This window comes from Balaenoptera ricei, chromosome 13 (genome assembly GCF_028023285.1).
Source record: "Balaenoptera ricei isolate mBalRic1 chromosome 13, mBalRic1.hap2, whole genome shotgun sequence".
Taxonomy (NCBI): Eukaryota; Metazoa; Chordata; class Mammalia; order Artiodactyla; family Balaenopteridae; genus Balaenoptera; species Balaenoptera ricei.
This window is the reverse complement of record NC_082651.1, coordinates 94768650-94790309: the sequence shown is the minus strand read 5'-3', so window position 1 is coordinate 94790309 and position 21660 is coordinate 94768650. Positions and strand designations below refer to the sequence as shown.

General features: G+C 48.0%; 1 protein-coding gene and 1 pseudogene across 1 annotated transcript; both read right to left on the bottom strand.

The window, feature by feature from the left end:
• Nucleotides 1-8779: 8779 nt before the first annotated feature.
• Nucleotides 8780-17302, bottom strand: NTSR2 (neurotensin receptor 2). The gene is given in 5 exon segments (XM_059943122.1): nt 8780-9125; nt 9127-9301; nt 10287-10377; nt 11997-12246; nt 16679-17302. Coding segments are annotated over 5 exon segments (1257 nt in total). The 3' UTR covers nt 8780-9008.
• Nucleotides 15257-16532, bottom strand: LOC132377291 (cyclin-dependent kinase 8-like; annotated as a pseudogene).
• Nucleotides 17303-21660: the final 4358 nt, after the last annotated feature.

The following is a 21660-nucleotide window of genomic DNA, read 5'->3' as shown; positions in this document are numbered from 1 at the left end:
TTGCTGGGAATGAGTTGCATTGTTTTGGGAGGAAGTAGTGTGGCCAGTAGTCCTGGGGGGCTAATACCTGCTTAAAATCTCAATGAATGACAGAAGGACAGTTTTGGAAAGGAAAGAAGAACAAATCCATAAAAATAAGGGTGGTATATTAAGATGTGGAGGAATCCCTGAAAGAGAAAAGACAGACAGAAATGGAAGAAACAGTGGCCCAAAGCGTGCAGAGAAGCCTGCCACACAGGAGGATGCTTTCAGGGGCGCCCTGAGCTTCCGAGTGACTAAAGAAGCAGGCAGCGGGCCTGGGCGTTTGGCAGGGTCCGTTCACAGGGGAAGTCGCCTCCCAGCCCTCCCTGCCGCGCTCCCCACCCCCCAACCAACCTGGGCTGAGCAGCGGATTGGTTGAGGCTCAGGCCCGGAGTGTGGAGCCCCAAGCAGGGGGCGGGTCCCCAGGCCTTTGTGAAGACAAGCTGTCGGCACCCTGTCGCCACCGCAGTGTCCTGTCCCCACAGTCACTTGAGGCAGTAAATAGCAAACAGGAGCTCCCTAGTACGGAAATAAACGCACAACTAAAACTCATAACAAAAATACAGGAAATGTTATAGAGGGAGAGGTGATGAGCTCCATGAAGAGTCAATACAGCAGACGGAATCCCATCAACCAAGTGTAATTAAGTTCAGGGAAAAAGAATATATTGCATCCAGAACAAAACAAGATCAGGTACAGATCTTGGAAATTCAAACCTCAGTAGGCGGATGAAATAGACCAGCTCAAGAGCGAAAGAGACAGCTGGAAGGTGCAGTTGAGAAAGTCTCTAAGAAGGCAGTACAAAGGGATGTTCCTGATCTCTGCTGACCCTTAACTTCTCCCTTTGCTTACTGCATGTCAGCTGCCTGGCCCTCCTGGACCACCTTGGCCACTGCCAGGCCAGCACCCGCCTCTGCCCGGAGCGCTCCTCCCCCTCACATCCGCTTGGGTCCCTCCCTTGCTTCCACTGGGTCCTTACTACTCAAAGGCCACCTCCTCAGTGAGGTCATCCCTGATTGAGAGTACCTACTAACAGAACACAGTTTGTTTAGCTGTCTTTTGTTTTTTTGGTCTTTCCCCACAAAAGCAGGAATTTTATGAGACAGTTCCACTGCTCTGTTCCCAGAGCCTTGATTATGCCCAGCAAACTGTAGGGACCGTGAGATGACCATTGAATGAATGAATGAATCTCTTCTATCTTAGCTGATCCCAACATGGGAGCTGGGGGTGGGAGTGGTCAGTGATGGAGGAACTGATAAAGTGAGTGAAATTGAGCAAAAATTCCTGGTTTAATGGGGCAGAAGTGATTAACATGTTAATGGAAAAGTAATATTTAAATATATGTGTTAAAAACTTTTAGAGAAGCTGCTAGAAGGAAAAAACAGGATGTCCAATATCTAAAACATTAAAGGGAAAGGTAGCACTGACAAGGTCAGTGTATGAGGTAAGAGCAGGCTGGGGAGGGGATAAACAGCAAGAAAGCTTGGTAAATAGGAAACACATCCAAGCCTATCAATAATCAAAATAATTATAAATGAATTAAAGTCACCTAACAACAGTTGAGGCTCTCAGATTGGGTCAAGAAAGCTAATCAGACTAGGACTCCCATGTTTAAAAATTAAATAGGTGGGGGCTTCCCTGGTGGCGCAGTGGTTGAGAATCTGCCTGCCAATGCAGGGGACACGGGTTTGAGCCCTGGTCTGGGAAGATCCCACATGCCGCGGAGCAACTGGGCCCGTGAGCCACAACTACTGAGCCTGCACGTCTGGAACCTGTTCTCCGCAACAGGAGAGGCCGAGACAGTGAGAGGCCCGCGCACCGCGATGAAGAGTGGCCCCCGCTCGCCACAACTGGAGAAAGCCCTTGCGCAGAAACGAAGACCCAACACAGCCATAAATAAATAAACAAACAACCTGTCTTTTATTAAGCCAGGTTTAAAAAAAAAAAAACAGGCAACGAGATATTTTAAGTTAAAATTCAAAGTTCTACCCAGAGGGGTGAGACTGTCCCAACATGTTGTAGACATGCCAACATCGCTCTGAAATATAAAGAACTGTGAGAAACACGAGAAGGTGGGTAAACTGTGTCATCATAAATGGAGACTAGTATGTCGCAGAAGCAGACAAAGAAGACCCACAGAATTGAGAGTTGGTTGACACAGTAATATGTTTGGTCTAAAGTAATTCACCTTCAAAGAGGAGAGAATTCTTGTGTAATAAAAATTCCAGAAAATGGACTGGAGCTAGATAGCAGTGAGGGTTGCATAACAGTGAATGTGCTAAATGTCACTAACAGCCAAAATTGTATGTGTATTTTACCGCCATAAAATAAAAACTCTCCCAGAACATTGGGAAATATGGAATCCTGTACTTCTGAAAGGCCAGATATAAGTCACCCCAAAACCAGATAAGAATAATAAGTACACACCAAAAATCTGATTCTTTTTTTCCTGAAAACTTTCAGCAATTTACGACTCTTGCAGTAAAGGAGGAGAAATCATGCTACAAGAGCAACATTTATATGGATGTCTGAGTTCTTGACGCAGGATGTGGCAGAGGGCACGGAATCTGAAATCGGGAGACTTGGGTTCATGCCTTGCTTGGCTCCTTTGCCAAGTCATCCAGCTCCCTGGAGACTATGTTAGCTGTGAAATCAGCAACAGTGAGTAGCAAACTTTCTTGAGCATCTACTATGGTTAGGCATTTTACTAGATGGCTAATTGTCCATTATTTCATTTAGTCGTCACAATCACACTTGAAGTCGATATCATTGGTATCATTTTACAGAGTAAGAAACTAGGGCTCAGAGAGGCTAAGTGACTTGTCTGAGATCACACACCTCTCAAGTGACAGAACAAATCTAGATTCATGCCTGCAGGTGTAAGGATGGTTTCACTAACATCACAGCTGTGTGCTATCTTGAGTTATTTACTTCCCCCAAATGCTGTATATTAGAAGGCACTGTTGGCTCCTAAGACTCTGTGTGCAATAAAAAATACTGATCCAGAATTTTCTCACTGGGTTGCCTGTTGAATGTGGTGCTGGATTCAAGCATGTACCAAATGCACCACATTATGTGCCATCCAGAGTCTAGGCAATCCCAGCATTAAGGTTTAGAAACCACTTTCAATAAAGAAGTTTGCATGAAACCTCCCACGTCTGGCTTCAGATTCTGCAGACAGCTCTTCTTTAAGGGAAAACCATGAACCAAGGGCAAGTCCAGTGTCTACGGCTGCTGTTTCTTTTTCAGTCTACTTGCTTAGGCAGACTTCCAGCTCAGAAGGAATTATCATTTTAATTAGCAAACCAGTTGGGAAGGCCAGTGCAGAGTTTTCAAGCCCTTCAGGTCTAGAGAAGAAACAGAAATTCTAAGACTGCATTTGTCATTCACCGAATAGACTGTCCCAGTTTCCTTTTGCCTTTCTTCTAGAACTCAGGCGAGCACCAATTTTTCTCTCTTAGGATCTTTTGCTCTATGAAAGGGTGTTTCCTAGGGGTGGCAATCCACCCTACCAAGAAGGGTGGGCTTTGGGTGGTGTTGTGAGTTGAATTGTGTCTCCCAAAAAGATATACTGAAGTTGTAACCCCCAGTCGTTCAGAATGTGAGTTTAATTGGAAATAGGGTTGTTGTGATGTAATTAGTTGAGATGAGGTCATATTGGAGTGAAGTGGGGCCCTAATCCAGTGTGACTGGTGTCTTTATAAGAAGACAATAAAGAGAAACAGGGAGAACACCATGGGGCCGTGGAGACAGAGACTGGAGTGATCAATCTACAAACTAAAGAATTCCAGGGATTGCTGGGAACCAACAGAAGCTGGGAGACAAGGAAGGATTCTTCACTAGAGCCTTAGGAGGGCATAGCCGGCTGACACCTTGATACTGAGCTTGTAGCTTCCAGAACTGTGAGAGGATAAATTTCTGTTGTTTTAAGCCCACTACCTTGTGGCACTTTGTTACATGCAAGCCCTAGGAAATCAACACAGGTGGGCAATGCATACTTCATCTTTCAAAGTTTGGCAAAGTTTGGCAAAGGCTTCCTAGGATCCTGGTATGAGGTTGTTGTGGCTATAAGACTAAGACTTAGGAAAGGAACACTTTTGGGGTCTCTTGATCTTGGCCAAGCAGGCAAACAAGTAGACCAAACAACCACACAAATAGATATAGCTTATTTTTTTAAAACACAGAATTGTAGGACTTCCCTGGTTGGGGGCGCAGTGGTTAAGAATCCGCCCGCCAGTGCAGGGGACACGGGTTCAATCCCTCGTCCGGGAAGATCCCACATGACGCGGAGCAACTAAGCCCATGCGCCACAACTACTGAGCCTGTGCTCTAGAGCCCACGAGCCACAACTACTGAGCCTCCGTGCTGCAACTACTGAAGCCCACGTGCCTAGAGCCCACGCTCCACAACAAGAGAAGCCACCGCAGTGAGAAGCCCGCGCACTGCAACGAAGAGTAGCCCCTCCTCACCGCAACTAGAGAAAGCCCGCGTGCAGCAACGAAGACCCAACGCAGCCAAAAATAAATAAATTAAATAAATAAATTTAAAAAATACAGAATTGTAAAGATAGGCTGCATTCAGGAGCCAAGAGCTTCCCTTTATATTAATAACGGCTACTACCCATTGAGCTCTTTAAGTGCTACATACACACTTTTCCAAGCATTTTTTCATGTTTGATGTCATTTAATTCTTCACATCCAGAGGATAGTTGTTATCATGTCTGTTTCACAGATGTGGGCAGGAGGCCCCAGCAGGTGAAGGAATTTGCTGACAAGTGACAGAGGCAGGATTCATCTCCAGGCCTGTCTGAGCCTGGACTGCAGGTGCTTTATTTAGTCAATGCCCAGTGCTTCTACCTGGGGCCCCAGCAAGGGGAATTTGATTTCTATTTGAAATTTGTTATTTAGATATTATACAAACAACGTTATGCCAACAAATTAGGGAAAAAAAAAAGAAAGTTTCATAGTCCTTTTTCTACCAGACATTTCTGAGTGTCTGCTGCGTGCCAGGCACTAAACTCAGATCCTGGGATGAAGGTGGCAGAAACCACCCTTATTCTTAGGTCACTCATGCCTCCAGAGCAAGCTCACCATCTTCTAAGTGCCTCATTCTAGACCTTTTCTCTGAATCGGAATGACTTGTGCATACTGTAATTTTGCATTCTGTTTCCCTGTTTAGTTAATAGTAAAACCACAATATGTTTATACGGCTAAGTACGTCTTATTATTTGTTTATCGTGGCCTAACACATAGGATTTGTTTGAATAGATGATCATGAATCATTCGATTCCTTAAGGCTGAGCCTTTAGTTTCTTATCATCTTTTGTCATCAGACTCTTGGGAAGCAGTGTGATGCAGCGGGGCGTACCTGTCCTGAGTCTGAGTTTCCGAGTAATGGGGCAAGACTTGTCTTAACCTCTCTTTGCTTCCATTTCCCCACATGTGAAATGACAAAAGTAATAACAGTGTTTCCAGCCTGCTGGTAAATGCCCCATGAAGAGCATGGCAACACACCTGTGTGCCCACAGAGGGGCTTTTCTTCCTTGGCAAACTGCCTTAAAGGAAAATTCCAGCAGGTGAAACATAGGCTCTAAGTTTTTGAACATTTCTCTAGCTTCCAAAATTTCTTGTCTGTTTCCTTTCTAGGAGGGCACTCTGATTTTCTCTCCCTCCACTGTCTGAGCACATTGGTCACACCTGGTTTCTGGTGGCAATATGGGCTCTTGTCATTGACATTTTGAAATTAATGTATTCACGATAAAATGTTGCATCACTATTGTTTTGATTGTTGTTTCTTTAGGAACTTTTGAGGCTGAACGTATTTCCTCTGGTGTGTTTCTTGGCCTTTGAGGTCTTGGTGTTTTCCTTAATGATTTGCATGAGATCTTTGGATAACATGTAAAGTCACTCCTTATGTATCGTTCATGTTTTCTTAAATTGTTTTCTCAATATGTTTTTCTTTAAATTTTGGTCCTGCTGTTCTTTGCTATTCACAGGGCCTCCTGTAAGGGTTTACCCAGTTACCAGGTTTTACCCAGTTTGAGGTCTAGAGTGATGACAATGACAATAGTGACACCTAGTATTTATTGGGCATTTACTGTATGCCAGGCACTGTGATAGGAGCTTTTCATTCTTTCTCATTTCATCATTACACATTGATTATTAGGTACTATATATGCATAATCTCTGATCTGAAACCCTTGGGATCAGATGTATCAATATTTTGCAATTCAGAGTATTTGACTTTTTGAAAAGTAACATGGTTCATATACCACTGACCACAGCAACCCGAACAGGGTGTTATGGACTTAATATTGGCATCCCTCAAAATTCATATGTTGAAGGCATAACCCCCACTGTGGCTGTATCTGGACATGGGGCCTCTAAGGAAGTAATTCAGGTTAATTACTGATGAAGTAAGTTCATCATAATGAGGTCATAAAGATGGGGCCCTGATCCAGCAGGATTAATGTCCTTGTAAGAAGAGACGCCTGAGAGCTCTCTCTCTCCCCCAACACATGCACAAAGGTCATGTGGACACACAGCAAGATGGCCGCTGCCCACTAGCCAGGAGAAACCTCAGAATGAAATATAAACTTGTCAGCACCTTGATCTTTGCAGCCTCCAAAGCTGGGAGAAAATAAACGTCTGTTGTGTAAGTCCCCCAGTCTGTGTTGTTTGGTGAGGGCAGCCCGAGCTGACACGCAGGAACTTGGAGCATCCCGTAATCAAACACATTCACGTTTCTGCAGCAAAATGTACATATACTTCTATGAAGAAGGATAACTAAGGGCTGTACATTGCTTCAAATCCAAGTCAGTTTTTGCTGATCTAAATTATTTTTAAAAACTGGATTTAAGGGCTTTTGCTCCACCAGTTTTATAGATGAAAAAACAGGCTCAGGGAAATTCCTCTGCCCGGGGTGGGCTCATCCAAGTGATGAGGCCAGGCCCCAAACCAGGTCTGCCCCAGGCCGGGGCCCGAGTCCTGGGCCGACTGGACCCTGCTGATTCAATTGCTTCTGTACCCCCTAATGGAGCTGCACCAAAGTTTGTATTTTGAGCCGCTTCTTGCTCTTTCCTACTTCACGGTGCTCTGTGAGCTTTCGCTAGAATGAAGGAGGGTGCCCTCCCCCGCCTTCACTAAGGAGCTCCAGAGATGGGCCTTTAAGGTCAGCCCACAGGGATCCTCAGCCAGTGCGGCGGAGCCCAGGCACACAGGGCAGAGAGGGGGTGCCCACCCTCCACGTGTCGGTCTGGAGTCCGTCCTCTTCCATCCACCGGGCGATCTCGTGCCCGACCCTCAGAGCCGCCTGACGAGAGGTTCCCAAGACCAGCACGGTGTGGCTCCTTCTTTCCAGGTGGCCCTTCCTCTCCCTGACAAGGAGGGTGGTGGGCTCTGTGTAGGCTCTCTCTGAAGTGTGTTGTCATCGCCTCTGGCCTTTTCTCAAGGGCTTGGGGGCTGGGGGCCGGGACGGTCACCTCCCGGTCATGCAGTGGCCACCGCACAGCACCCCAGGCCGTGTGCCCGGGCTGGGCCTTCCTCCTGGCCACCTTTCCTGTCTTCCTTTGCCTGCTCTAGCTTCTCACCTCCAACAGGGTACTCGCCCAGGCGTGTGTGCGTGTAGTGTGTGTGAGGTGTGTGGCGTGTATGTGTGTGTGCGTGATGTTTGTGGGATGTATCTGTGTGACGTTTGCCCGTGATGTGTGTGCACAGGTGCTGGTTCCAGGACTGGGGACCAGGGTGAGTGATGGGCGGAGTTCAGGGAAGCGTCAGCATAGTTAATCAGAAAGAACCTTTTTTCTTTTTAAATTTTATTTATTTATTTATTTTTGGCTGCGTTGGGTCTTCGTTGCTATGGCGCGGGCTTTTCTCTAGCTGCGTGAGCAGGGGCTACTCTTCGTTGTGGTGCGCGGGCTTCTCATGGCGGTGGCTTCTCTTGTTGTGGAGCACGGGCTCTAGGCGCGTGGCTTCAGTAGTTGTGGCACGCGGGCTTCAGTAGTTGTGGCTCGCGGGCTCTAGAGCGCAGGCTCAGTAGCTGTGGCGCACGGGCTTAGTTGCTCCGCAGCATGTGGGATCTTCCCAGACCAGGGCTCGAACCCGTGTCCCCTGCATTGGCGGGCAGATTCTTAACCACTGCGCCACCAGGGAAGCCCCAGAAACCTTTTCTTGGCCCTTCTGCTCTGCGCTTCACTTTTCTCTTCCTGCCCCTTTGCAGATCTGTGGCTTCAATGGCAACAGACAGGAAAACCACCCTTTCTCTCTGGGCTCAGGCCTCACAAGCCTTCAGGAGCAAGGCTGGCCGCGTCAAGCAGGACTTGGCCCTGTGCAGGCAGGAGAGGGGCCGAGGCCTGCGGGGAAATGGAGGGAGCCTGCTCTGACAAAAAGAATGGAAATGCAACCTTTCCGAACACTGCTGGCCAGAGCACGTCTGTGGGGCTGTTCTCCAGAGCAGGCAGCCCTGCCGTCGTCCCACGGCTGTACCGGCTGCCTCACGTCAGGCAGACACACAGGCCCAAGGCCAGAGAGGGCAGCTGGTGACTCCAGGCTCTCTAGAGCCCACAGAACGCTCCTGGGGTGAACAGCTGCTCCCTTACTTGGAGCGACTGGACGATTTTACTACAGCCCATGTGATCTAACAAGGCAGTCAGCTCTGGGCACTGTTGATTTGTCATTTGCGGAAATTCAGGAGAGCAGAAAAACAGCAATAACAATAATAATAATAGTAATAACAATAGCAACAAAAATAATGCCAGCGAAAATATATTCTTTATTATGCACCAGGCACTGTGCTAAGCGTTTAATCTTCAGACAACAGGAAAGATGGGTACTATTCATCTCCATCATACAGATGAGGAGACTGAGGCTGAGAGGTGTAAGTGACTTGCCTGCAGGTACGCAGCTGGTAAGTGGCAGAGCCGGGGGTCCCTGCAGGTCCGCCTGACGGCAGGGCTTGAGTTATTAGTGATGGAATTGCTCATCTGAATGCTAGATGGCGGTGCAGCCAGTGTTACTCTGCTCATTCTTCGATTTCATCCAGGCCAGGGTTCCTGGGGGAGCCCCAGAGCCGGAGGCTGTGTCCACTAGGGCGGGGCTCCGGGGCCCCCGGGGGGAATAGCTCCATGGGCTGGTGCTCTCGACACAGGGAGCTGAGGGCTTCCAGGAAGAGTTTTCTGAAGGAGGAGGACACAGCATTGTACAGCACAGGGGTCACCGCCGAGCTGACGTAGAAAAGCGTGTTTGTCACCAGGTAGAAGTAGTGATAGAAATCGTAGAGCTTGCTGGAAGAGAAACCCGGAAGGCAGGTTAGGGGGCCTGCCGCCTGCCCGTGGCATCCTCCCCTTCCTGCTGGGAGTGTCTCCCCTTCCACACGGCTGGGTGAGGAAGGCCTGCTTCCTGCTATCGGGAAGCTCAGTGTGAATGCAAGAGACGTTCCATCACACCAGCTGCCCTTGGCTGACTTGCTCCGCCCAGCCTTTGAGTCCCTGTTCCTGGCCGCCCGGCCCGGTCACCTGCACAGTGAAGGGCACACCTGCTGGTGGACGGGGGCCACTGGCCGGCCCGCTGAGACACTGGGAGCCTCGTGCTGCTGGGTGCGGTCAAGGAGATGCGGCTTCACTAAGAGGAGAAAGTCCTTCTGAGAAGCTGCGCCCCTTGTCGCCGTGGGAGCGGCTGCGTGTGTGCATGTGTGTGCACGTGGGGGTCGGGGGGGACACTAGCAGCTCTCGAGAAGGAGCCATCTGTTGACACAGCTATCTCCTTGGAGGCCACATGGGATCGCTGTCCTCTCAGATGTTTGACTTTCCCTTATGATCGAGGCATAGTGATTTCCAAAAGGAAGATAAGGGATTCTCTGCTTTGCTTTTCTCCAGTCGTGTCGTAAAAAGGGTGTGCATGGTCTGGTCTCTAAGGGGCCTCTGTTAGCTCATGGAATCACAGCTCTGAGGCTTCTTCCCTCTCTCCTTGTACGAACATGGCCTTTCCCCCGCTCCCTACCTGTAGGCCGCTCTCCGTCCTGAAGTCAGGATGCCCATAACCATGACTACCACTCACGTGGCCTGACCAGTTCAGAGAGGTTTCTGGATCATGCTCTGTTCCCCACCCTGAGCTGGGAGCCTTTGGGATAACAGACTGGGCAGGACCAGATAGAAAGGAGGCCAGAGTTCCGGGGAACCCAGCAACTGGGGGTCCCTCCAGAGAGCAGAGGCAGCCCTGGCCCCTCCCGGCGGCCCCTCCCTGTGTGCTGGGGCTCCTCCCCTCACTCACTCGGTCCACCCGTTGTCAGGGACGTAGCAGTACATGAGCCTGCGGGCATGGTACGGCATCCAGCAGACGACATACACAGCCAGGATGGCTCCTGCAGGACCGGGGAGAGACAGACAGACAGGAAACACATAGCAGTTACGCCATCTCTGGGGAGGAAGCTGCCCAAGGTGACGAGAGCATTTCCCTTGAACTTGCTCCTGGAGTCTAGGGGTTGGAAGGGGACTTTGAGGTTATCTGACACACCCTTACCTGGCTCTGTCCCCAAACCTGGTGTTACCCTGTCCTCTGAGTGAATGTCTTTAATCCTGACCTGTCCACTGACATGCTTCTAGAAACTGCTACAATATCTATAAGCTCCTGGCCACTAGAAAATACTCCCAACTCAGGGCTGGATATTCCCACTTGGTTGTCTGACTGCGTGGACAACAGAACTCAAATGTCCTTCTGCCTTATAAGTCCCCTCCCTCTTCTATCCCTTTTTCTGATTGATGGATGGCACCACCATCCATCTGGCACTCACGTCATAAGCCACAGAGTCTTCTTCTTTTTCCATTACCCCCAAGATCCAATCTATTAAACAGCTTCTCCCTAACATCTCCCTCTCCATTCCTTCTTCCTCACTTCCCCTGTGCCCACTCTAAGGGGCCCTTGTCGTCCCTCCACCGGACTATGACAGCAGTCTCCTAAGTGGCCCCATTGTCCCCAGCCTTCTCCCTCTTCCCTTCCTTTCTTCTACTCCTGCCCTGAGTGGCAAACCCATTCTCTCTCTACTCCACTGTGGCCCCTGGACCAGCAGTGTCCACCTCAGCTGGGAACTTGTTAGAAACGTAAGATCTCAGGCACATCCCAGACCGGCTGAATCAGAGTCTCTGGATTGGGGGCCAGTGGTCTGCGTCTTAACAACTGTTCACATCATTCTTGTGCACACAGAAGTTTGAGAAGCAAACTTCTCAAACTTGGATAGCCTGTCCTCTATAAGACTGCTGAGCACATATATCTCAAGAGCAATTCTGGACACCAGCTCCTTCCATGACGGCCCGTTGTCTGTGGAAGGAAATCCAGGCCCTTCATGTGCTGCCCTTGTTACTTGTCACAGCACATTGCCCTTGCCTCTTATATTTTGGTCCTGCCCACAAGACCGTGGCATTGATGACAGAGGAGACCCTCTCCCTTACTCCATCCTCCCAGACCGTCGTGAGTTCCTGGATCACAGCAGGTGCTTGGAAAGACCTCTGTTTTCCTGTGCCTTTAAAGTTGCCCTTACAAAGCCAAGTTTGCCCAGATACTTAGAAAAGCAAACACACTGATCGATGTCACTTTAGGAACAGTAGAGAGTTAGTGGAGAGCTGGATTTGGAGACCCAGCTGGTCTGAGTCCACTGTTGCTGGTCTGTGGGTCCTTAACTACATTTGCTCCTCGCGTCCATCTGTATGGCCAGACGCCCTGAAAAGCAGCCAGGCATCTGCTTGTCTCTGTGCGCCACTCCCTGGAGCAGATGGGGGGTTCACGTGCACAATTCCCATTCTTTCCTTTAATTCTACTGCTGCACCTTACAGAAGCCTATTGGTGACTATATAACTCCCCGGGGCAAAGAGAAAACTGAGTGCTAGAGGGAGGCAGTAACTTGCTCAAGGTCACGTGGCCAGGTATTGGTGGAGGCAGCCCTGGATCTGGCCCTCCCTCTCTGGGCGGTGTTACCGGGCACTTAACTGAGACCTTGGATGCTGCGCCGGAGGCCACGGGTCCGGCCGGAGTCCTTGTGTCTCACCAGGGCGGCCTGGCCTCCCAGGGCCAGTGTCCTCCTCTCCTCGCTCATTAGCTTCAGGTGGCTGGGGGCAGAGCTGCCGGGGGCAGAAGGGGATGGCCCCTGGGAGCACAGGGCCTCCAGGTGGCTCACGGTGACCCCGCTGAGGAAAGCAGTTAATGCCAAGGGGAGCACAAAGGACACCAGCACATTCACCTGGAAAAGGTAATTCCAAAGGTTATGGAGGTATCACCAAGGCTCAGTGATACTCGCTGGTCATCAGGCCGGGCCCAAGGGCCCAGGAATCTGTAGCAGCAGGAGAGGGGGTGTGTGGCAGGGGTGTGGTGACAGCAGGTTTACAAGAGGAAGTCGAGAAAATTCTCAGAAAGGAGAGAGCAATGAAAATAGAAGAGAAAAGATAAGAAAATTTGGGAGGTTTAGGATGCTCACCATCTAAGTAATAGCCATTCTAGAAAGAAAAAGAATAGAGAAAACAGAGGGGAGGAAATTATAACAACAACAACAAAACACACAACCAAAACCACATTTAAGAAAGATTTACCAAAATGGAGGAATATGAGCTTCTAGACTGAAAAGCGCTTAGCTACTCAGAACAATGAATGAAAATAAATCCACGTCAAGGCATGTTCTTATGAATTTTAGCACCTGGAGACAAAGAGAAAGTCTTGAAAGCTTCCAAAGGGATAAAACGGCACATACAAAGGATGGGGAACCAGAATGGCGTTAGACTCACTCAAAGCAACAGTGGAAGAAGCTAGAAAATAACAGTGATGCTTCACAATGTGTGAGGAAAATGATTTCCATCTTATAACTTTCTGCCCAGCCATATTATGAGAAACGTAAGGATAAAATGAAACATTTTCAGACATGCAAATTCTTAAAAATTTTTTTACCTTCTACGAACTTTCTTTCAGGTCGCAGGAGGTTACAAGAGCATATGTTCCATCAAAATAAGGTTATGAACAAATACAGAGGGAGAGCTGGGATCCCTAAATCAGTGTCCCACAGAGGAGCAGAGAGATGGGGTGACATTGGCAAGGTGCCAGCTGTGCACCCAGTGAGGCTGGAGCAGAAGATAGGGCTCCAGGGATGACTGAAGAATACAAGATGAAGCTGGTAGATTACCTCATGGGTCTGAACATATTGAAATAGTATTTATACTTCTGGTAGAGAAGGAAAAATGAGTTAGAAATAGATAGGAAACTAAGCAAATGAGAGGGAAAAAAGGCTATTCATCATTAACTGCAAGGAAAACGAATACTGGAGATAATATTGTAATATTGGAAAGGACAAAACCCAAAAATATACAACCTGGCTCATCAGTGAAGAATTTTACATAGTCACAATAAAATAAATATTGACCATGAATCTAACCAAATACCATGACATAATTATACTGAAAGGATGGTGAGAGGAAGTGTGTGTGAATGTGGGGTGTGGAGGGCAGGGATGGGAATGTAAAAGAATGACGTATTCATTTTCTACAGGTAGAAGTCAGTGGATAAATTTAAGGCTGACAGATAAAGCAGGCGTATTCTTTGGAAAATGTAGGCAAAATGTAGCGGGAGTTACGTAAGAGTGGACGGTGGCTGCCTCCAGATCAGAGACTAGAAGTCAGAGCATGGAGGAGCAGGGAGGGAGCAGCTGTTTTACATTATAGGTCTTGTGTTATTATTTGATGTTTTTTGATTTATGAAAAACAAGTTTATATACCTTGTGTTTTAAATGTTTAATTTTTCAAATTCAAAATACATGTGTTATAGGGTTTTCTCCTCCTCAGTTCTTTCCCTTTGCAAACATTGAAAAAAAATGAAACATTTTAATAGCACTTTAAAATCAGTGCAAAAAAAATGGGGACTTCCCTGGCAGTGCACTGGTTAGGACTCTGCGCTTCCACCGCAGGGGGCATGGGTTCCATCCCGATCAGGGAACTAAGATCCCGCAAGTGTGCGGCCAGGACAAAAAAAAAAAAAAAAAATCATCACAACATGTCTCAATTGGGTGCTGCACCTTTTTAAGGAGTTATCATTCAGGCTTTTTTCATCTTAATGCATGCTCACAAGTCAGCAACACCTAGAGGAAAATAAAACACTCTACATGACAATCATTTTAAGTTTGTTGTGGAACCAAACAGGTTTTTATTGACAATATACTTACTATCAAGCTGTAACTTTAGTACCAGTCAAGACAGAAATTGAAGGTAAAACATATATTCATAAGTTAGTAATTAATCTTTGGGACCTTTGAGATCTTTCTAGAAGAATATCAAGGCATACCTGGAGATATTGCGGGTTTGGTTCCAGACCACTGCAATAAAGTGAATATTGCAATAAATTCAAGTCACACAAATTTTTTTGTTTCCTAGTGCATATGAAAGTTATGTTTACCCTATACTGTCGTCTATTAAGTGTGGAATAGCATTATGTCTAAAAAAACCAATGTACATACATTAATGTAAAAACACTCTATTACTAAAAATTGCTAACCATCACCTGAGCCTTCAGTGTGTCATAATCTTTATTGCTGTCATAATCTTTATTTGAAATATTGCGAGAATTACCAAAATATGACACAGACATGAAATGAGCAAACGCTGCTGGAAGAATGGCGCTGATAGACTTGCTCAACTCAGGGTTGCCACAAACCTTCAATTTGTAAAAAACACAATAAAGCTAAGAGCAGTAAAACAAGGTATGGCCTTGCAGCTTTTTCTACTTTCAAAAACTCTGAGCAGTTTCCTTGGTCAAAAAGCATTGATTCATGTGGATAATGAATCCACTCACTGATAAGACACTAAAAAGAAAGGTGGGCCGAAATAATTTGAGTCTGGTTATTTTGTTGTGTTAACACAGACTGTACATCTCACGTGAAACATTTTTGACATATACCATTTGTCAGACAACACTGGTACACTGAAAGAATTCACTACATATAATGTCAAAAGCTTGGCCCGCGAACGCTTCATGGCTTTCATCGCATTGGTTGGTCCGTACCAGTAAAGTAAACGTTGAAAGTAGCATATCTGCAGCACAAACATTGCTTGACACTTTTTCCTCTCTCAGGCCTAACTCCAAAATAAGTACAGCCTGGAAGCCACTGCCCCAGTCTGTGAACTGCGTGGTGGAACTTGACAACCAGGTCCTTTGAGCCTGGGGCTGTTAGTCCATTGGCGGGGCCACAGCAGTGTGCAGCGGGAGCCGGGCGGTCAGGCCTCGGGCAGGAGCAGTAGTGCACTGACTGTTCTGCTGACTGATTCCCTGCAGCTCACAATCCGGAGGCAGCTGGGCTGCTGGGAGGTAGATGAGTGCTGCCCCGTGCTGCCCTGTGGCCGGGAGGTGCTTGGGCCAGGGCTGGCGCAGGCAGCATGTGGGCAGACCGCTGAGGTCTGAGGTCACAATTAGTCCACCTGGTGCAGCGCTAGGAGGAGCCACTCCCACTGTTGTCAGTGGGCTCCCTTATTCTGACGGCTGCCTTGATTCCCTGCAGGACCAGTTCCATTAGTATGGTTACTGTTGGTGGGTTTTGGTGTTTGTTGTTTTGGTCTCCTTTATCATCAGGTCCAGACTGGGGTAAGGAATGGGACAACTTGCAAAAATGTCTGATATAGGAAGTGGATTTTCTAAAAATTAGGGATCCTGCCTAGACAGCTTTGAGTAATTCTCCTTATAGGGACCATAGTAAGCCACTTTGAAAGCAAGTGGAATGTTTTCTTATTGGGTTTAACTTCACATTTTTCCATATTCTCAGTAAGGCTGCAGTGGATATGTGTATTTCTTTTGAAACCCTTCATTAATGTTGAATGTTCAGGCCTCTTTTTATATCTGCACAACGTCCCAATAAACTAGTTGTTCTTTCATGTTCTTGTCGCGGGGCTAAAGATGACTAGTTTTGGTGATAATAAAAAAGCAGAAGCCTAGGGTGGGTCCTGAAATCTATATTTTTACCTGCTCTCAGGGTAATTCTTATACCCCGTCACATTTGCTCACCACTCCTGCAGGAGTGAGAAGACTTCAGAGTTAATTTTGAATTCAAATCTGGACTTCTCTTTCTTTATTATTTTTTTTATTGAGGTATAGTTGATTTACAATACTGTTTGTTAGTTTGAGGTATACAGCAAAGTGATTCAGTTATACATACATACATATATTTTTTTATTTTCCATATAGGTTATTACAAGATGTTGAATATAGTTCCCTGTGCTATACAGCAAATCCTTGTTGCTTACCTATTTTATATATAGTAGTTTTTATCTGTTAATTGCATACTCCTAATTTATCCCTCTCCCCTCCCTTTCCCCTTTGGTAACCATAAATTTGTTTTCTATGTCTGAGAGTCTGTTTCTGTTTTGTATATATATTCATTTGTATTATGTTTTAGATTCCACATATAAGCGATACCATATAATATTTGTCTTTCTCTGACTTCATTTAGTGTGATAATCTCTAGGTCCATCCATGTTGCTGCAAATGGCAATATTGCATTCTTGTTTGGACTTCTCTTAGTGTTTCACTTTAGCCAAGTCTCTCCACAAGTCCTTTGTAAAAAGGGGCAATGAGACCCAACTTCCTGACTGGTCTCCAGTTTGAGAGGTGAAAACACAGGCTGTAGGGTCGCCCCTCCCGCTTACCTGGATGAAGACCTGCAGCGTGGTACGGCTAACCAGCACGGTGCACACGCGCGAGGCGGGCTCCGGCTGCCCGCCGGCCGTCTCCAGCTCGTGCTTCTGCCCCATGACGATTGCCATGGGCAGGGCCAGGCCGAGCGAGGCGGCCCAGACGAGGGACAGCAGGCGGCGGGTCCTGCGCGGCGTCAGCAGGCTTCGGGCGCGCAGCGGCTGGCAGACGGCCAGGCAGCGCTCGGCGCTCAGGCTGGCCACGCTGAGCACCGTGGCGTAGGCGCACAGCTCGCGCACGAAATAGTAGGCGCGGCAGCCCAGGTCGCCGAAGACCCAGGGGTAGTGGAACCACACGAAGTTGTAGAGCTCCATGGGCACGCCGACCAGCAGCAGCAGCAGGGCGGAGAGCGCCAGGCTGAGCACGTGGCAGCGCAGGCGCCCGGGGGGCCCGGCCCGCGCCTTCAGCACCACGTGCACGGACAGCGCATTGCCCGCCGTGCCCAGCGCGAAGATGAGCGAGTAGAGCGCGCTGAAGAGCACCTTGGCCCAGAGGCGCGTGTCCACGCCCAGCCGGGCGTCCAGGCCCGGCGCGGGGCCGGGGCTGGGCCCCGGGGGCCGCGGGCTGCTGGTCTCCATCCCGCTCCCGCGGCCGCACTCCCTCCCTCTCCCTGCCCGGAGACTGGGCGAGCTGCCCCGTGAGCCAGCGCCGCCTCCTCTCTGGGAACCTCCGGAACGGGAGGACACGCCCCGCGAAGGGCGCCCCTGCGCCAGCGCAGGACCGCGAGGGTAGGCCCGGTAGCCGCGCTCACGTTTCTCAGTTCAGTTCCACGCAGGGAAACACGCGCTGGGTGGACGATCGGCTCCTTTTGGGACCTGAGAGACATGCGTTGGGCCAGACGCCTTCACGTACTAGCTGTGTGACCTTGGGCAAGTTATTTTTTTAACCCTCTCTCAACCCATTTCTGCATTTAAAAAATATTATCTACATTGCAGAATCTCTGTGAAGGTGAAGTGGGTGAATCTGTGTGAAACGCTTCCCCCGTCCTTCAAGAATGTCATTCTCATAGAGCAGTGTCAGGAAGGGAAAAGAAGTATGTTTAGCATGTTTCAAAACCTTCCATTGGTCTCTTTCCTAAGCCCTTCTAGAACACCAGAACTTTAGAACTGAAAGGCCCTGTGGAGGCTTTCTTATCTCACCCTTAGATCCCGGGGCATTTAGGGCCAGAACCAGGTCTCCTGATTTTTTGTCTTCAGCAAAGTTGTTATGGCCCAGTGATATTTGATTCTTCCATTTGGATATATAACCTTACAGTCACTTTGGGGGCCAGGGCTTCAACATATATATATATATATATATTTTAAATTTTTACAATATTTATTTAATTGGTTGCATGGGGTCTTAGTTGTGGCAGGTGGGCTCCTTAGTTGCAGCTCCACGGCTCCTTAGTTGCAGCTCACCAGCTCCTTAATTGCAGCATGTGGCTCCTTAGTTGTGGCATGAGAACTCTTAGTTACGGCATGCATGTGGGATCTAGTTCCCTGAACAGGGATCGAACCCAGGCCCCCTGCATTGGGAGCACGAGTCTTATCCACTGTGCCACCAGGGAAGTCCCAACATATATGTTTTGAGTGGACATAATTCAGTCCATCACAAGGATTCCATACATATGAGTTTTAGACAAATTTTCTTTAAAGCAACTAACCAATATTAATGAATTTTTAACTTTTTACTGGGTTTCACATAGCTCAATCAGGCCTGTAGGACCTGGGGAAGGGCAAGTTCTTGCTTCCCTTTGGACGAATTCTCCAAGGTCTTAGTCTCCCAAGGTCTAGTCTGGAAGAGTGGAGAGACCCCGGGGTGGAGTTGGAAGAGGTGGGTCCAAGTCTCATCTCTTCTGTTCACTGGTTGTGTGTCTTGGACAGGCCACCTGTCTCTCTTAGCCTAGTTTACTCTCTGAAAATGAGGAATGAACAATACTATGATCTGTTTTTCTTATCTCTTTGGGTTAGAGCACAGAGCAGATAGGAATCTTCAGGGCTGGAGTTCCCAGACTGTCACTTCAAGGAGTTAAATTCTTAACACTTTTGAGGTAGAGAAGCTCCAAGAAAAAGGGGGCAGTCTCTGGTTTTTCATTTGTGGTGCTATTGGGGGTGAGTCCATTTTCCAGGACACACTATCAAAGACATGAAGAGGTATTGTTGCCTTTTAAGGACAGTAAGCATCCTGTGTCATGTAGAAAGAGGAGAATTTCCTTCATATCTTCTGTGGTTGGGCCTCTCCAGCCAGGTCAGAGGAGGACGGTGAAATGCAGTTATTGAGTGAGGAGGAAGATTCAGCACCAATGACGCACCCAGTGGGTTCCCCTTACAGATGTGTGCAGAGGGCTTGGAGTTTCTACCTTCACCCAGGGGGACAGAGGAGAATGACTGATGTGCCCTCTGGTTGTAAATCTCATGCATGGTCCTGCTAACCTGAAACTCTTCCTAGAGAGTGTATCCGTGTATAGATGCTCTGAGACTAGCGCTTGCTTCTTCAATACCCACAAGAACTTACTTTTGCCTCTGAATACAAACATCACTTGTGTCAAGATTGGTTTCAGCCTGTATTGGAAGACTCTGATCCTTGATATCCCCCACTGTCTATGTTAGAATCAAAATCTTGGGGCTCCCCTGGTGGCACAGTGGTTAAGAATCTGCCTGCCAATGCAGGGGACACGGGTTCAAGCCCTGGTCTGGGAAGATCCCACATGCCGCGGAGCAACTAAGCCCGTGTGCCACAACTACTGAGCCTGCGCTCTAGAGCCCGCGAGCCACAACTACTGAGCCCGTGAGCTACAACTACTGAAGCCCGCGCGCCTAGAGCCCGTGCTCCACAACAAGAGAAGCCACCGCAATGAGAAGCCCGTGCACCGCAACCAAGAGTAGCCCCCGCTCGCCGCAACTAGAGACAACCCATGCAGCAACAAAGACCCAACACAGCCAAAAATAAATAAATAAAAAATAAAAATAAATAAAAGAAAGCTGCCTGCTGACTTAAAAAAAAAAAAAAGAATCAAAATCTTGGCTTTCCTGTTTAGCCACAGACCAGGCTAAATTCTTCCATCTCTAATTGTGCAGCAGATAATTCAGAACCACTCAGAGCTGGAGGGCGCTGCCAGGGGTGGGCAGTTATGGAAGGGCAGCAGTTCTGAGTCCAGGGATGCCAGAGGTGGAATGTTGCCCTGCTTTGGGCTGTCCGGGCAGTAGTGTCAAGTATTGACAAGGCTTCCTGGCCAGGCAAGGGGGTCTCTGAGGCCAGGAATCGGGGTTTTCTGCTTGCTTTGTGTGCTCAGGTTCCTGACTTTCTTGCCTGTTGCTTGTAGGATCCCATCCCGGGGGCTTCTGCTATGGATTGAACTGTGTCCCCCCTCCCCAATTGTTGAAGCCTTAGTGACTGTATATGGAGTGAGGAAGTAATTAGGGTTAAATGAGGTCATAAGGGTGATTAGTGTCCGTATAAGAGGAGACATCAGAGAGCTGCCTCCCTCCCTCTCTCTCTGTCTCTTTCTGTCTTTCTGCCACATGAGGACACAGGAGGAGATGTTCTGCAAGCCAGGAAGAGAGCTCACACCAGGAGCCAAATCTGTTGGCACCTAAATCTTGGACTTGCAGCCTCCAGTACTGTGAGAAAATAAATTTCTGCTGTTTAAGCCACCCAGCCTATGGTACGCTGTTCTGTAGCTTGAGCAGACTAAGACAATTTCCGATCCCTAATCAGCCGACAAATAACCTGATGGTTATTGATGCCGACAAATAACCCGGAGAGATTATTTGCTGCTTCAACCTTGAAAAAAAGACAGTTAATTCCCTGTTTCCCTCACTCCAGGAGTGAGTCATGGTGGGGTTTTCTGACTCAGAGGAACAGAGTTTACTTTCATGAAAACAACAGAGAGTCATTGTGTGTGTGTGTGTGTGTGTGTGTGTGTGTGTGTGTGTGTGTGTGTGTGTGTCTATGAGAGAGAGAGCGACACAGAGAGACAGAGAGATACAGAGAGACAGGGACAGAGAGAGAGAGAGGGAGGCAGAAGATGTAACATATCCTGTGTCGTGTGACATATCCGCAGGTTTGGGGGATTAGGACCTGGACACTTTGGAGGCCGATATCCTGCCTCATACACCTCCGGTCACTGATTCCCCTCCTTTCCCCTCAACCCAAGCCTGGCCTCAGCCCCTCCCCTGGCTGGCCTAGGTCCCGCCACCACCCCCTGCCAGTCTTCTTCACCCCTCCCCATATCCTTGTAAACAGCTGCCTTGTCAGGCCTTGACCCAGCTCCAGTCTCCCATCTGTTCTCAGCTACGACCTTGACCAATCTAGTGTATGTGCATGATAAAAGACTGTTATCCAAAATATACACAGAATTCTTAACGCTCAGTTAGATTAAAAATGCACCAAAGACCTCAACAGACACCTCACCAAAGAAGATATACAGATGGCAAATAAACATAAAAAGTTGCCCCACATCATGTGTCATCAGGGAAATGCAAGTGAAAACAAACATGAGCTACCATCAGACACCTATTAGAAAGGCCAAAATCTGGGACACTGACAACACCAAATGCTGGTGAGGGTGTGGAGCAACAGGAATGCTCATTCATTGCTCGTGGGAAATGCAAAATGGTGCAGCCACTTTGGAAGACAGTTTGGTGGTTTCTTACAAAACTAAACTTCCTCCTACCATACAAGCCAGCAATTGTGCTCCTTGGCATTTATCCAAAGGAGCTGAAAATTTGTGTCCACACAAAAACCCTCACAGAGATGTTTATAGAAGCTTTATTTATAGTTGCAAAACTTAGAAGCAACCAAGATGACCTTCAGTAGGTGAGTGGATAAACTGTGGTACATCCAGACACTGGAATATTATGCAGCACTAAAAAAAAATGAGCTCTCAAGTCATGAAAAGACATGGAGGGAGGGAGAGATGACAGGCTGAGGACAGAGGACATTCATGGCAGTG